This window comes from Salvelinus namaycush, chromosome 4, assembly GCF_016432855.1.
Source record: "Salvelinus namaycush isolate Seneca chromosome 4, SaNama_1.0, whole genome shotgun sequence".
Taxonomy (NCBI): domain Eukaryota; kingdom Metazoa; phylum Chordata; class Actinopteri; order Salmoniformes; family Salmonidae; genus Salvelinus; species Salvelinus namaycush.
The window spans coordinates 22,000,359-22,016,230 of NC_052310.1; the positions used below are offsets into that span (position 1 = coordinate 22,000,359).

The 15,872-nt window shown below is 43.0% G+C and overlaps 2 protein-coding genes across 7 annotated transcripts; one reads left to right on the forward strand and one right to left on the reverse strand.

Annotated features, from left to right (window-relative positions):
• Positions 1-1,156: 1,156 nt before the first annotated feature.
• Positions 1,157-6,272, reverse strand: LOC120046317 (proteasome activator complex subunit 3-like). 2 transcript variants are annotated; one of them, XM_038991450.1, is made up of 11 exons: positions 5,927-6,272; positions 5,426-5,458; positions 5,238-5,300; positions 5,041-5,145; positions 4,901-4,949; positions 4,514-4,632; positions 4,309-4,377; positions 2,015-2,082; positions 1,880-1,934; positions 1,609-1,695; positions 1,157-1,501 (listed from the first exon to the last, which is right to left on the reverse strand). In XM_038991450.1, exons 1-11 carry the CDS (start codon positions 5,966-5,968, stop codon positions 1,421-1,423), a joined length of 771 nt encoding a protein of 256 aa, XP_038847378.1. In that variant the 5' UTR covers positions 5,969-6,272; the 3' UTR covers positions 1,157-1,420. The 2 variants fall into 2 exon arrangements, with proteins under 2 accessions (XP_038847378.1, XP_038847379.1); XM_038991451.1 differs by having other exon boundaries at positions 4,901-4,946; positions 5,927-6,270.
• Positions 6,193-15,248, forward strand: LOC120046316 (next to BRCA1 gene 1 protein-like). Of its 5 annotated transcripts, none has more exons than XM_038991445.1 (21): positions 6,193-6,572; positions 6,811-6,873; positions 7,078-7,096; positions 7,285-7,307; positions 7,427-7,615; positions 7,860-7,937; positions 8,069-8,316; positions 8,472-8,591; positions 8,735-9,004; positions 9,309-9,468; positions 9,759-10,007; positions 10,256-10,390; positions 10,540-10,615; positions 10,748-10,858; positions 11,131-11,298; positions 11,505-11,672; positions 11,842-12,388; positions 12,657-12,742; positions 13,071-13,152; positions 13,549-13,648; positions 13,903-15,248. In XM_038991445.1, the coding sequence occupies exons 1-21, from the start codon at positions 6,471-6,473 to the stop codon at positions 14,080-14,082; spliced, it is 3,174 nt and encodes a 1,057-aa protein (XP_038847373.1). In that variant the 5' UTR covers positions 6,193-6,470; the 3' UTR covers positions 14,083-15,248. The 5 variants fall into 5 exon arrangements, 4 of the variants coding, with proteins under 4 accessions (XP_038847373.1, XP_038847374.1, XP_038847376.1 ...); XM_038991446.1 differs by having other exon boundaries at positions 7,427-7,594; XR_005476789.1 differs by lacking the exon at positions 13,071-13,152 and having other exon boundaries at positions 13,903-14,020.
• The last annotated feature ends 624 nt before the right edge of the window (positions 15,249-15,872 follow it).

Genomic DNA, 15,872 nt, shown 5'->3' on the forward strand with positions numbered 1-15,872 from the left:
GTAATATACTCAGAAGTGGTGGATGGTGTTCATGCCTCCTGAGTCAGACTAGAAATCCACACCGAATACCTCTTCTCCGCCTGGGGTGTTTTGGAGCAGACTCTGGAAGTTAAATTGCCCTGGGGGGTACGAACAAAGGATCCAATTCAGGAAAGTCGTATTCCTGGTCGTAATGCTGGTGACTTACCGCCACTCTGATATACAAAAGTTATTTCCGGCTGTATGTAATAACACAAAAAAAATGGTCTAATAATGTAAGAAATAACACAAAAAAATGGAATACTTCAAGTTGCTTAGGAGCTAGAAGCAGAGCTGCCATATCTGTCGGCACAATCAGACCAAAAGGTTACATCAATGGTTTGTGTGAGCAGATATGAGTGTAACGAAGTCTGTATTACTTGGAATATCTTACCTCTGAAGAATATCAAGCATGATGAAACATTAGTGTTTAGAAGTAAAACCCTTCCAAAATGTCTTAAAAAACCATTTTATTCAGTAAAATGAGTTGAAGAAACACTTTTCGGAGTTGGCAGCATTAAAATGTCATGTCTCTAGCGTCGTCCGGGTTAGGGAGGGTTTGGCCGGTAGGGATATCCTTGTCTCATCGCGCTCCAGCGACTCCTGTGGCGGGCGGGCGCAGTGCGCGCTAACCAAGGGGGCCAGGTACACGGTGTTTCCTCCAACACATTGGTGCGGCTGGCTTCCGGGTTGGAGGCGCGCTGTGTTAAGAAGCAGTGCGGCTTGGTTGGGTTGTGCTTCGGAGGACGCATGGCTTTCGACCTTCGTCTCTCCCGAGCCTGTACGGGAGTTGTAGCGATGAGGCAAGATAGTAATTACTAGCGATTGGTTACCACGAAAAATTAGAGAGAAAATGGGATAAAAAAATAAAATAAAAAAATAAAAAAGTAATATCTAAACAATTTTACGGACATTCTGAAATAACTGTTCTGATTCGAGTCCATAATATTCAGCATAAAGTCAGTCAGCCGTTACCACCATCACCAGGGTAATTGAAAACCCAGCCACTAAAAAGCACTTCTGCAGTGACCTACATAGGACTGTCTCCCATCGCGCCATAGAACATTCAATAAAGCAGTAGACAAAACAGTAAAAGTGGTCTTGGACCATTTCAAAAGTTTCAGAAAAGACAGCGAGATGCATGGACAAAATGGTTTTAATTTAATAAAAAATACATAGCGTTCTTTTCCCGGAGCCATTGCTCACGGTTCGTCGATAGACCTCATAACATACTCTTCGAAGGATTTTAAAACAATGACCATATTTTACAAATCAAACGAAAAGATACCGGGACCATGGTTTCCTGGATTGTACTGATCTGGTAATGATGGTCTAGCTCTACTCCTTCCTCTACTTTGACAGCTGGCAGAGGAAGGGAACGGGAAGGGTGGCTGGGTCAGTCTCAGTACAATGCTTCAGCATTACTGCTCCTAGGCTTCTTGATCTTGTCAATGTTCTTCAAGATCATGTCGTGTAACGTTACCTGTAGCAGAGCAGATTCAGGATTTAAAAAACGCAATGTGTTATCTTGTGGGTAGAAATGGATGGTGAGAAAAACTATTCCTGTGCATAACAGGATATTTCACTCACGTATTGATTTCTCAGCTCTGAAACTATGACCTTGAGGCTGATGTATTTCTTCTCATCAATCTCCGTCACTGTGCGCCGGTAGTCCTCCTGTTTAGAGAAAGAGTCTTAAGGTAAATAGTAATGTAGGTGCATGTAAATAATGCATACTAGGGTTGGACAATGTCCAGATTTTTATAATGCTGCTTTGCCCTCAGTAAATGCACAGTGTAGGGACAGGTTTCTGTCTGGAAGAAGCTTGCCAACCAGACCTGCAGTTAGCAATCACACTTACCACATGTGGGTATTTTGCTATTTTGGACACTAGCTTTGCTCTTGTGATGTAGTATCTATGGGCAGATAGGATACAAGATGGTTATGTAGCCTACCACAGTAAGACTAATTGTAAAGACCGGGTTGAGGTTAGTACCCAGATATCTGGTCGAGGTATGATGCTGCTTCCCCCTCCACTGTTCGGAGTTCAGCTACTGTCTCCTCCTGCAGACAACAAATCAGTGGTGGAGCCATGGTTCAATGTAGCATACACTTAGATGAGACCTTAGGTACAGACAGCAATAAAAATGGTGCACCTTTTAATACATATAGACTCTAGTAGTCTAAATCCATTGCAGGTGTGCGTCCTGATTAGAGGTTGACCGATTAAAAGTTTTCATAACAATCGGTATTTTTGGACACCGATCATGGCCGATTACATTGCACTCCACGAGGAGACTGCGTGGCAGGCTGACTACCTGTTATGCGAGTGCAGCAAGGAGCCAAGGTAAGGTGCTAGCTAGCATTAAAAGTATCTTATAAAAAACAATCAATCTTAACATAATCACTAGTTAACTACACATGGTTGATGATATTATTAGTTTATCTAGCTTGTCCTGGGTTGCATATAATCGATGCGGTGCCTGTTAATTTATCATTGAATCATAGCCTACTTCGCCAAACGGGTGATTTAATGATTTAACAAGCGCATTCGCGAAAAAAAGCATTATCGTTGCACCAGTGTACCTAACCATAAACATCAACGCATTTCTTAAAATCAATACACAAGTATATATTTTTAAACCTGCATTTTTAGTTAATATTTCCTGCTAACATGAATTTCTTTTAACTAGGGAAATTGTGTCACTCTTGCGTTCTGTGCAACAGAGTCAGGGTATATGCAGCAGTTTGGGCCGCCTGGCTCGTTGCGAACTGTGTGAAGACTATTTATTCCTAACAGCCAACTTCGCCAAACGGGGGATGATTTAACAAAAGCGCATTCGTGAAAAAAGCACAATGGTTGCACGAATGTACCTAACCATAAACATCAATGCCTTTCTTAAAATCAATACACAGAAGTATATTTTATTAAACCTGCATATTTAGTTAAGAAATCCAGGTTAGCAGGCAATATTAAACTGGGGAAATTGTGTCACTTCTCTGCGTGCAATGAACGCAGAATCAGGGTATATGCAACAGTTTGGGCCGCCTGGCTCGTTGCGAACTAATTTGCCAGAATTTTACGTAATTATGACATAACATTGAAGGTTGTGCAATGCAACAGGAATATTTAGACTTATGGATGCCACCCGTTGGATAAAATACGGAACGGTTCCGTATTTCACTGAAAAAATTTGCTTTCGAAATTATCGTTTCCGGATTTGACCATATTAATGACCCAAGACTCGTATTTGTGAGTGTTATTATATTATAATTAAGTAAATTATTTGATAGAGCAGTCTGACTGAGCGGTGGTAGGCAGCAGCAGGCTCGTAAGCATTCATTCAAACAGCACTTTCGTGCGTTTGCCAGCAGCTCTTCGCTGTGCTTCAAGCATTGAGCTGTTTATGACTTCAAGCCTATCAACTCCCGAGCTAGTTAGCGGGGTGCGCGCTAATAGCGTTTCAATCGGTGACGTCACTTGCTCAGACCTTGAAGTAGTTGTTCCCCTTGCTCTGCAAGGGCCGCGGCTTTTGTGGAGCGATGGGTAACGATGCTTCGAGGGTAGCTGTTGTCGAGGTGTTCCTGGTTCGAGCCCAGGTAGGGGCGAGGAGAGGGACGGAAGCTATACTGTTACACTGGCAATACTAAAGTGCCTATAAGAACATCCAATAGTCAAAGGTATATGAAATACAAATGGTATAGAGAGAAATAGTCCTATAATAACTACAACCTAAAACTTCTCACCTGGGAATATTGAAGACTCGTGTAAAAAGGAACCACCAGCTTTCATATGTTCTCATGTTCTGAGCAAGGAACTTAAATGTTAGCTTTTTTACATAGCACATATTGCATTTTTACTTTCTTCTCCGACACTTTGTTTTTGCATTATTTAAACCAAATTGAACATGTTTGATTATTTATGTGAGGCTAAATTGATTTTATTGATGATTATATTAAGTTAAAATAAAAGTGTTCATTCAGTATTGTTGTAATTGTCATTATTACAAATAAATAAATAATAATTTTTTTTATATATATATATATATATATATATATTTTTTTTTTTAAATCAGCCGATTAATCGGTATTGGCTTTTTTTGGTCCTCCAATAATCGGTATCGACGTTGAAAAATCATAATCGGTCGACCTCTAGTTCTGATGTACTATGCTGACTGCTCCTGCATATATTATTTTGTAAATGTACTCTGTTAATAGTTCACTGTTGTTTATTGCAACGTACTGGCCGCCTTCTCATCTTCTTTAATCCATATAAAGTAAAAGTGGCACCTGAATTGAAACCCCGAAGTTGTTGCCATCTTCTATTCTTGGGATAAGCAACTGAACCCACATTTTGACCTGAAGAACAAGACAGACAAATTATTAGGGACTGCAGATAATGGGTAATATGTACTCACCTAAATGTATGGTATAGATTAAGGCAAAGCCTGTGGGATAGATTATGGAAGAGACTGTGTGGGAAAGCGCGATGTACCGTGTTACATTTCTCTATGAGTGTCCTGATCTCTGGCTTGACCTTCTCGATCAAGTCCACCAGCTTGGCGTTGCTCTTCATCATCCCCCTAGGCATGATAAAGACCTTGGTGCCAGCCACTGTAGGACAGGAAGAGAAGATTGTTCCCGTGTGGCTCAGTTGGTAGAGCATGGCACTTACAATGCCAGGGTTGTTGGTTCAATTCCCACGAGGGACCAGTACAAGAAAGTATGCACTCACTACTGTAATTCTCTCCGGATAAGAGCATCTGCTAAATGACTACAATGTAAGTGTAAGATGAACAAGAGAACATACCTCTTACCACTGTAGGCTTGACCAGAAGTAAAATAAAGAAAACACTCAAAATATGCATGTAGTGTTACTCACCCTTGTCCTCCCCAGTACCATCTTCCATTTTCCTCTTTTTGGCATTCTGCTGTGAAGAGGATATCAAGTTGCTTACATATGTTACAAGTACAGATTGCATTTGGTCATCACAGGGTGTTTAATTCCAATCCAAGTCTCACCGCTTCAAGTCCATCGTGGAGGTTTGAGAGTAGAATGGGGTCTGGCACTGTCAAGTTGATTTCTGAGTGTATCTCCTTAAGTTCACAGATGTTTAAAATGGGATCCTGCAAACGATGGCCCACAACACACACTCTAAAAGGGAAATTGTAGGACATTTGACTAATCATTTACATTATGATTAAATAAATAAGCTTACCTTGAGAAAATGGTCAAGTTCCAATAACTTATTTGGGAAAAAACTTGCAACTAGGTTCTCCGCCTGTGAAACAAGGAGTTTAGTTGGAAAATGACATTCAGAGCCAACTTACCTACAGGTAACTAGCTACAATATCTAGATACTTTGGTCCCCCACTGAATACAGTAAACAACTGAAAGGAAACTCACCTCCCCAGTAATTCGTTGTCTGAAAGCATCAACCTGTACAAAAACAACAACTGTCGTATTACAGGAAAATAATTCAATATTCAATAACCAGCAGGCATGTTTGAATACAACATGTGATTGGGATTCGATTAGGATACTGTCTGCAAGACATTGCTAATCATCAGTCAACGTCAATTCAATATGGTATCTGTCTATGTCTAAAAATTGTGTTGAATTGAGCTACCGGGTTACCTTGACACCGTTAGTTATGAACTAGCTAGCTACCAATACTCGCCCCTTATGAAACATGCGGCACAAGCAATAACCCTTTTATGTAAGGAAGTGCACCTGTTAGACAGTTTCCCTTGTCTGTTATGCCAGGCACGGGAAGAAAGCAAGTTAGCTTCAGCACTTTGTATCACTGACTAATAATTGCTAGCTAGGGACCCCCAACACTAGCTAACATTACAAGCAACTTCTCCCAAGATGTCGCATGAATTGTGGACGTAAATTACGTTTTACCTTAATATTAAGTTCATTGTCCACCTTGAGGAGTGAATTCATCTTCCTTAACCACAAATGGAGGAAATACGATTGTCCTCAATTTGGGACTAAACGTGCAGCTTTCCCACTCCTGTCAGCCACAATTGTTGTCTTAAAAATGAAGTATTCAACATGAGACAACATGACATACGAACACGCATGCACATTAATGGTGCTTTCAAGACAAATGGGAACAAGGAAAAAAACTAAGTCAGATCGTGACGTCAGCGATCGACTTCTAGAAAGATACCCGAGTTTTCGACTTGGAATTCCGAGTTGGATGACCGTTCAAACACCTGTTCCCAGTCGGAGCTCGGTTTTTTTCCCCGAGTTCCCAGTTATCTTGAACGTACTGAAGATATTTCCGAGTTCCCAGTTGTTTTGAACGCTGCATATTTATGCACTGAACGCGCAATCGTATTTTTCAGCTGACTATGTAAACAAGAGGATTGGCGAATGCGAGAACTCGTTTTGTCCACTATAATCTTCAATGATTCTCCTTTTTTAATCACAAAAAGCAGCCATGGGGCTACCTGTTACGATTAAAGTGAATTTCAGGGGGAATGTAAAGAAATTTGTGGCTCCAGATTTGGATAAATCGGAATGGGAGTCGGTTGAAGCCTGGGCAAGTAGCTAGTTTAGCTATCTAGCGCTGGCGCAGTTTAGCTAAAGAGAAGTTAGCTGCATTCTTCGAGCCTAGCAGGCCTAGCCATGGCCTAGTTACCACAAACGTTGGACCATTTAGACATTTGTCTGCAAATGATCTTTCTAGCAACAAATTAGAGTATTATTATTATATGTGATGTGATCCTGTTATGCTGATCCTGAATCATCATGCTATGTTCTTTGAATTGAATCTACAGATAAAAGCATCGTTTGGCATAAGCCATTTCCAAGTGAAATATTTTGATGAGGACAATGAGGAGGTGAGTTAAAAAAGTATTTTATTCTATTGTGTATTATTTCGAATGTAGGGCAAAGTCCTCACTCTGCTCGATCATTCACATTGTTCCAACATTTCTGATGTAACGGTACAGCAACAACAGTATGGGACATGGGATACGTTAGCAGATTCAAAGTATGTTTTTTCAGAAGGCATTCTGTAACACTAATCACTCTCTTTGTTTCAGGTTTCCATTAACAGTCAAGGTATGTAAATTAAGTGATAATCTTAATATAGGGGGGAAATTATTCTCAGCTAAATCACAATGATATGCCATTACTTTTCTCCATCTTTAATGTGATGGTTATTAGTTAAAGCTTTCCCGTTCATAATTGAGAGGTCACACCAACACAAACGTATTCTCTGATCTCTTTTGTTTGTCTATATTTGTCAGAGGAATATGAGGAGGCGGTGAAGGTATTCAAACTTACATGTTTTTAAAAATGTATTTCAAAGGCTAAAAAATCATTCTGTGAACTAGTTCTTCCAGTCTGTAAAATGCTATATGGAATTGCTGAACGTGCTATTTCCTCCAGAGTGCAGAGAAGCAGGGGAACCAGTTGCACATGAACGTTTACAAGGCAAAGCAGGGTCCGGCTGCCGCTGGGCCGGTCAAGGCCCAAGATGTGAAGGAGCTGAAGGGTGACCTCCGGCCGGCCCCTCCGTACCCCTCCAGGGTCAAGACTGTGGACAAAGGCACACAGGTCACCCCTGAGCGAGATGTTGTAAGAGCACCACACACGGCTTTCAATGTTGATGCAATGTTGTCTGAATGTAAGAGAAGTTATATCATTGTCAGGTTGGTATTTTATTATTACATTTTCACAACCTTTCCTGAAGATAGTGATACTTTCACTTTCTTCAGGAAAGGTTGTGAAAATGTAATAATAAAATACACACTCTTTGGTTTCATAGTATGACTTTGACAAATCATAATATGAGTTTAATGTCAATCAATTGATTTTATAGGTGGTTGTGAAGGACAACAAATTGACCAAGCCAGAGGATAAGCCTCCCCCAGCTTGGTTCAGATCTTACATGGAAAAAGTAAGTCCATATTGAAATTAGATTGTTCATTGTTTCTTTATATTTCAGAATAATAAACCCAAAAATCGACTTAAAAAAAAAAAAAAAAAAAAAATAGAACTCGTTTTAATGGGATCCCTCTCTCCTGTCAGTTCAAGGATGAGGTGGTAAAGGAGGTAGTGGAGAAAATGTGTAACGACTTCTCTGGCCAGTGCTGCACCCACAAGGCTCCTGACCCCGACGGGCCCCTCGAGGCCCTTGGAGCAGTAGGTGGAGTCAATGTCAAGAAGCCAAAGATCAGCTCCTCCTCCACCGGGCCCCCTTCCTACACTTCATTGGGCTATACTCCTGACTGCAGCAAATGCAAGAGACCAGCCTCTGATGGAGCGTATCAGTGCAGGTAGACCCATCACAACAATAATAGATCAATATTATTACGTTATTAATGAGCTCATGAGTTGAAATAAAATAAAAGGTTTATTTTGCTGATTTCTCATGAAATGTCACTTTCAATTAGTGTCCTTACCTTCTTTTTGGTGTCCTGTTTTTCTCCAGTGTGTGTCCATCCTGCATCTTATGTGAGCTGTGTCGACACGGCCACGACCCCAGCCACAACCTGGTGAGAACTAAAACGCCCCTCTCCATCCCTGAGCATGGCATGTCAGGAGAATTAAGGTTAGTCTGCTGGATGTAGAAGCCTGCCCTTACTGTGATGTTGTCTGTGTTACTTGTATTGTCAGGAGATGTTCAGCTTTCACACTTCCCAGTGTATTAAAAAAAAAAAAAAAAAAAACCTTCTGTATTTTGTTTGTACTCAGGTTCCCAAGGCGAGGAGACAGGACGGTGCGCAAGGCTGAGCGTCAGCGCCTCAAAGCTGAGAGTAGGCAGCTCAAGGCCGAGGTGAAGGAGATCAAGAAGAAGCTGAGGCTGGAAAAGAGGGGCCTGCAATGGAGCAGCCCTGCCACTACCTTCGCCAGATCCAATATGGCTGCCACCCAGGCTCCAGCCCTGGCCCCTGATCCTGCTGCTACCCAGGCCCCAGAACCATCCCAAGGTCCTGCCCCAGACTCCCAGGCCTCCAGTCCAGAGTAAGCGCCACCCTGGGAGGGCGTCAGAGTGCTGGGTGTCTCTAGGCCCAGCATGGAGAAAAAATCAAATATTTTCTCAAGAAATAGGCCATCTTTGTAATAGTTGTAATAGAATTTATCGCTGGTGGATGATGGAACTACCCCACGTGTGAAACTGCTGCTGCTGCTTCATAGATTTCTAAACAATAAATAGCTTTGAGCTGCAAAAAGGATCCTGCTGCTTTTATGATTCATAGAAAAAAAAGAGGGATGGGTCTGAAGCCGGGGCTGTTTTCAACAATGCTCTGTACACTTGAAACACTAGGGGTCCCGAGGTCTCCCACACCACCTTGGTGCCCACTATGGCTGCCTTGTTTCTGGATGAAAATCTGCCTGATGGGACCTGCCTAGAGCCCGGCACCAAGTTCATCAAGTACTGGAAGATGAGGAACTCGGGCACCATCAACTGGACCTCGGAGACCAAGGTACCCCCCCAAGAGGACCCATCTCAGTCCCTAACCTGCATACTAGAACGATCTCAATCCCTAACTTGAATACTAGAACTAACTACACATAATTGTAACTGTTACGTGTAATTAGTACTTACTGTCTGATTAACCCAACCAGTGCTACAGCCCTTTGTGAATTCAGTGTAAATTCTCTGTGTGAATACAGTGTTAAGTTTTCTGTTGAAGTGTTTTTGTATGGGTCCTTGTGCTTGTGTCAATGTATGTGTGTCTTCTCTGCATGCCTGTGTGTGTGTGTGTGTCCCTAGCTGAAGTGCATGTGGGGTAACCTGGCCCTGGCGTCGGAGGAAAAGCGCGAGGTGGCCGTGCCCCTGCTGCAGCCGGGCCAGGTGGGCGTGGTCAGTGTGGCCTTCGTTGCCCCGGTGATGGAGGGCCCCTACACCTCCCACTGGCGCCTGGCGCACTGCGGAGAGCAGTTTGGCCCCCGCGTGTGGTGCAGCATCGTGGTGGCCCCCAGCACCAGCAGAAACACCAACTGTCCTCAGAGCAAATGCCTGGCAAGTCAACCAGCTCTGTCCCATTCACATTTGTTTAGCCAAGCTACACACTAGTACAGGGCCAGATCTACTAAGCAAATTTGACATCAGGTACAAAGCAAGAATATTTTGCGATTGCAGACCCTGATACAGGGATGGATTTACTAAGCATCAGGTAAAAGTTACAGGAATAAAACATCAAAATCCAGCCTATTTCCACCACTATTAGTGTCATATCTTGTGATTTACGTTCTCCCACGGTGCTTCAGAAGGACGAGCCCAGGCCTGTGGTTGTGGAGAAGGTGGAGGGGAGGTCCAGCTCCAGGGACAATGGTCTGGCCATGTCTGTAGACTACTGCCACAGAGACTACTACTTACCCTCTGTAGACCTGCTCACTGCACAGGTGGGGAAAGACTAAGGTCCGGGCAAGTCAAGGCATGTTGGCTTTGCCACAAAGGTAGACTCAGTAGTATGATATCACCATACACCACAGGGCAACTTCCTGCTTTTTTCAATGACTCAACAATATTTTTATTATTTGTGTTTTTTTAGGATCTGTTGTCCTTTGAATTGCTGGATATGAACATTGTACAAGAGTTGGAGAAAGTACCAAACAACACTCCAGTTGGTAAGAAACTATATAATATCACCACAACGCATGGCAAGATATATTTTTGTGGGGCTTTTTTCAGATATTCTGAGAATTTCAAGACATAATGCTTGTGTGTTGATGACTGAGATGTTTTTGTTCCATTGGTAGATCTGACCCCCTGTATGTCCCCTCTGCCCCACGACGGCCCTCTTCTGGAGAACCCAGACCCCGCTCTGTTCCAAGACATCACTGAGACGAACAGGGTCAATAACCTGCTGGGTAAGACAGAGGGCAGAGGCCAATGTTGTGGTCTTTCACTTTACTCTTTTATTCAGTAAATAAGTGACAAGTCTATATCAAATTGTGAGTTTTGTTGTTTATGATTAACAACTATGGATTTAAGAATATAAATATGCTAGACCTGAGGCTTTATGACAGGCTCTAAGGCAAGTGTCAGCTTGAGTAAAAGAAGTTGAGAAAAAAATCTTTGATCAGTGTTGACCCCATATCATACACAGCCCTAATCTTTGTATTGTGTGTGTCGTGATCAGGTGTGAAGAGGGAGAACTCGGACCCCCTTGGCCACGAGGATGGGGACGAGGGGGACATCAGCGGGTCCCAGTTTGTGTGTGAGACGGTGATCCGCTCCCTCGCCCTGGAGGAGGCTCCCGACCACAAGCCCCCGCGCAGACATCAACCCAGCTACTGCAAGCCCAAAGGTGAGGCGGCCATCTTGTTTGGTTGAATTTCCCAGCAAAATGGGAAAGCATGACTGAGTGACCATGATATGAGACTCAGTTGAACGATAAAGTATGGCTGTTCTGTCCACTCACTAGCTGTGCTCTTGGTCTTGTTATCTGACTGTGTAAATGGGGGAAGTTAAAAACTAAAGTAACACCAGTTTTTTTTTTTTTTATGTTTGAAGCACTCCCAGCTGTAGCCCTGGGACCTGTCTTTGACTATGAGAGGAAAGTACTTGACACTGCAGTAAGAGTGTCAGGACCAGATGTGCTGATGATGGGGGTTATGAGAGGTCAAGGTTCACCTCCAGGCCTTCCCCAGATCACACTGTCAGAGGAGGAGACCGTCCCAGGTAAGAAACAACTCTCAATACAGTCAGTCTGCTTTTGTTTACACTCAGTAACTAGTGGTAACTCAAGTCAAAATGCACCAATTACACATTGGCAATTGTAAATTATCACAAGATAATCAGAATTTATTTTGGTTAATGCATATTTTCTTCCTCATTGCATTGTCCTCAGAGGTGCTTCTGGCCCCAGAGGTTGAAAATGTGTACATGGAGCTGCATGAACTGAAGGAGGAGGACAAGGAAGACAAAAAAGCCAGAAATAATGTGAACGAGGAGGATGAAGAAGATGAAAAGAATGAGAACTACGATGAGATGGAAGAAGACGAGACAGCAGACTGGGACGAGGTGAGCAGCCAGATATCCACCTTGTCCTCGTCCTCCTGCGAGGACTACGTCATCGTTCTGCCCGACTGCTTCGACACCAGTCGGCCGCTGGGCGAGTCCATGTACAACTCCGCCCTCTCGGAGCCTGTTACTACTGCAGCCGCGGAGCAGGAGGAGGATTCCGACTCGGAGCGTGAGGAACTGGACAGGGCCACCCCAGAGGGGGAGAGGCAAGAAGCGGCCGGGGCTGCAGCCTTAGTCACGGAGGCTCCAATCCACAGCAGTGTCAACCAGATGCTGTGTGCCTCCCAGACACTGGACGCCGTGCCCCTCACCCCCGAGGTGGTGCCCCCGCCCGTCCCTCTCCTGTCCCCACAGGCCCTGTACACACACAGGTGAGAGGGCTCTCTGATGCAACAGTAGTCTATTAGCTTAGATATTACAGGGCTCAACACACATATAGGTGAACAGGGGAAAATGATATTATGACAGATGATATGTTACAGTTCTATCACACACGTTTGCAATGTGTTTTATTTTGAAGTGAAGTGTGCAAATTGTTCAGTATCTACTCTAGTAGGTCTATTGGAATTATACTATACTGTTATCCACTCTCCCTTCTCTTCGATTAGTATATTAGGATGTTTTTGTTCTGTTTCCCAGGTCTGAAGCGGTCCATGTTGCAGAGCCAACGAGTCAACAAGCTTCTGGACCAGTAGAACCATGCGAACCAGCGGTCCATTTAAATGGTGGGTGTTAGATATGACGGGCCGGGAAGTGTCTGCAAAATACAGCCTTTTCCTTGCATGAAGCAGACACACAATGTTTTGGAAGCTCTGATCACACAAAGGACTCATTTGACATGCATGAGTCTTGGCAGCTTTTTAGCTAGTCTTATGGACCGCTTTACCGTCTGTGGCCACTGGCCAGAAAGGAAACATGCGTCTCTCTTTGGAGAACGGGGAACTAGATGTTATTTCAAGGCTTCTTACTTCAGCAAAACATCTGACTGTGTTAATGTATAGCTCTCTCATCCAGTATGTGTGTGTGTGTGTGTCCCCCCCATCTATATTTCAGTATCTAGTCAAACCAGACTGGCAGGCTCAGACAGTGTCTTGGAGACGTACAACTCCAGACCCCGCAGCTACCCCCACCGAAGGTGAAACGCCTTCCCACACAATATTAAGCCTAGTTTAGTTTTAGAAATGATCTACACATCTATTGCCGTTAAAAATAATAATAATAATAATAAATGTTCCTCATTTGTGCTAGATGGGATGCTTGGTTTTCGACCAACAAATTACTATTTGAATGCAAAGTTTTTAAATCTACTGGTCTTTCGTTGGTAATAGGCCCTACAGTATGATACAACACTACATTTTAAAACGGCTTTAAATAGAAGACATTTAAAGACCTTTTGAGTGATCTCATCGGTGATCTAACAACTCTTGTTGATACACGTTTTGTGTGGCATTTTGTGAAAGCTAACCTCTGGCCCTGGAACAGATTGTTCCCGTTAAGTATAGTGGCTGACCACATCCTTCCTCTTCTATAGGGGCCAAGGCGGTATGACAGAGGGACTTGTCAAGGGGGCTTTGTCAGTGGCAGCGTCTGCCTACAAGGCTCTCTTCACTGGACAGAGCTGCTCCACAAAGGTAAGTCCCACATACAGCACAGTCAAACACCTTGTCGCACACTGCCATGAGATAAACTTGACTCAGCTTTGAATATGCTGTATGATAAATGGTTATAATATCATGAAGTGATTATTACATACAATTGTGAGTTATTTATCCATTTTAAAGCGTCTTTACATGTTGGCATATCTTCTTGACTTCCTGTGCACGTTTAAAATGACAAACCAGAACTAACCTTTGACCTGGCTCCCCTATCCCCTTCACCCCTGCAGCGTGGTGTGGACCCGGCCAGCCAGGACGCCTCCATGATGGCTGTGCTGCTGGAGATGGGCTTCGGGGACCAGCGGCTCAATCAGCAGCTGCTGAGGAAGCACAAACACAACCTGCTGCACACTGTCAATGAGCTGGTCGCCAAGGCCGACTACGAATGGGGCGCCGCCACACGCTACTGATGGGCCAATAAGCCGGGCCTCTACGCAACCCCTGACCTCTGACACCCAATGAGAGAGAGGGGTTCACATAATGGCACTGCTGTCACTGACATGTTAGGTAATGGGCCCTACATATTGCCGCGTTCATATGCTACTCGGAACTAGGAAACTCTAAGATTTCCAACTTCCTGATTCGTTGAACGCGGCACGTGTATAACTACTACCAGTTAGCATGTCGGAAATGTCAGATTCCTAGTTCCGACTAGCTGCTGAATGCGACATATTGACAGGGCTAGGGTAGATTCTCTGTCCAAAGAGAACGGAGGGTATTGGTATTGAATGTAACCAGAATTAAAAGTCCACTTTTATCCATTGCGGATGGTATTGGGACTACTCTTGTTGTTTTGAAGGACTTACAGGGTTGATTCACAGGGGAATTCAATTACATAGGAATGCTAAAGAAAGCAGATGTCAGATTCCTTTTGATTTCTGCAATCTTGTATGTATCAAAAGTACTGTTATTTTAGATGTTACGCAACAAGCAACATTTGACCTGTGAATTGTGTTATGAACAGGCACTGCATATTAAGGAAATAAGCTGTTTCTTTTTAAGAGACGCCTGCATGTCAGGTTTAAGTATATATTAGTCATGTAGCTGTACTATAGGAGTCACAGCTATAAATGTTGGCTCTGTGTCACACACATCCTCATGTTCAAACTTTCACCCTGTAAGGATCATCCTTGTTCATATATTTACATCACACGACACTACGTATATCCAACCGTAACATCTATAAGAGACATTCCTAAGTTTGTTCATGGAACTGAGTTTCTCATAGTTTCTGTTGTATTTTTATGCATATCAGTAGTGACTGGTTCCTGTGTTACTACGGTGATTTTACATGAATGGTCATGTGAGTGCGTAGGTTTTAATCATTGTATAATCCCGTTATGTTTGATAGTTTTCGCTCAGTATTTTCTCATTTAAAGAAAAATTAGATTTGTAACTGGACACATTATGATTGTGATATTTGTTCAAATACTCACACTTTAAAGGAGCATGCTTTGGAAGAAATGCGGAATAGTTTACCTGTGCTTGGTTAAGGGCTTTCCTTTCATTCAGCATGTAAGTAAGTACCATGCAATTGTCAGTTAGCCAATAAACAACTTGCACAATTCTCCTTTAAGTGGCTGAAATGTTGTATTTTCAACATGGCTGTTTGAATGGCAGGTCAGCATTTTTTGTAATGAGTCTTGTTCTGGAGGTAATCTTCATTAACTTCACAATACCTTTAAGATACTTTAGGATGATTTGGACATGAAGAACGAAAATGCTAATATAAACTCAGCAAAAAAAGAAACGTCCTCTCACTGTCAACTGTGTTAATTTCCTCAAACTTAATGTGCAAATATTTGTATGAACATAAGATTCAACAACTGAGACATAAACTGTTCGACAGACATGTGACTAACAGAAATGGAGTAATGTGTCCCTGAACAAAGGGGGGGTCAAAATCAAAACAGTCAGTATCTGGTGTGGCCACCAGCTGCATTAAGTACTGCAGTGCATCTCCTCATGGTCTGCACCAGATTTGCCAGTTCTTGCTGTGAGATGTAGGCCTTGGGAGAGGGGGGTAACAAGGCTCTCTTCACTGGACAGAGCTGCTCCACAAAGGTAAGTCCCACATACAGCACAGTCAAACACCTTGTCGCACACTGCCATGAGATAAACTTGACTCAGCTTTGAATATGCTGTATGATAAATGGTTATAATATCATGAAGTGATACATGCACCTGCATGTTCCCAGAC

Excerpts from the sequence above, each read along its gene's own strand:
- LOC120046316 (XM_038991445.1), top strand. The coding sequence starts at position 6,471 with ATGGGGCTACCTGTTACGATTAAAGTGAATTTCAGGGGGAATGTAAAG. Across the intron at positions 10,391-10,539 it reads TAGACCTGCTCACTGCACAG|GATCTGTTGTCCTTTGAATT; the intron begins GTGGGGAAAGAC and ends GTGTTTTTTTAG. Across the intron at positions 13,153-13,548 it reads CGCAGCTACCCCCACCGAAG|GGGCCAAGGCGGTATGACAG; the intron begins GTGAAACGCCTT and ends CCTCTTCTATAG.
- LOC120046317 (XM_038991450.1), bottom strand. The coding sequence starts at position 5,968 with ATGAATTCACTCCTCAAGGTGGACAATGAACTTAATATTAAG. Across the intron at positions 4,633-4,900 it reads TGGTACTGGGGAGGACAAGG|TGGCTGGCACCAAGGTCTTT; the intron begins GTGAGTAACACT and ends CCTGTCCTACAG. Across the intron at positions 1,935-2,014 it reads TACCTCGACCAGATATCTGG|ATACTACATCACAAGAGCAA; the intron begins GTACTAACCTCA and ends ATCTGCCCATAG.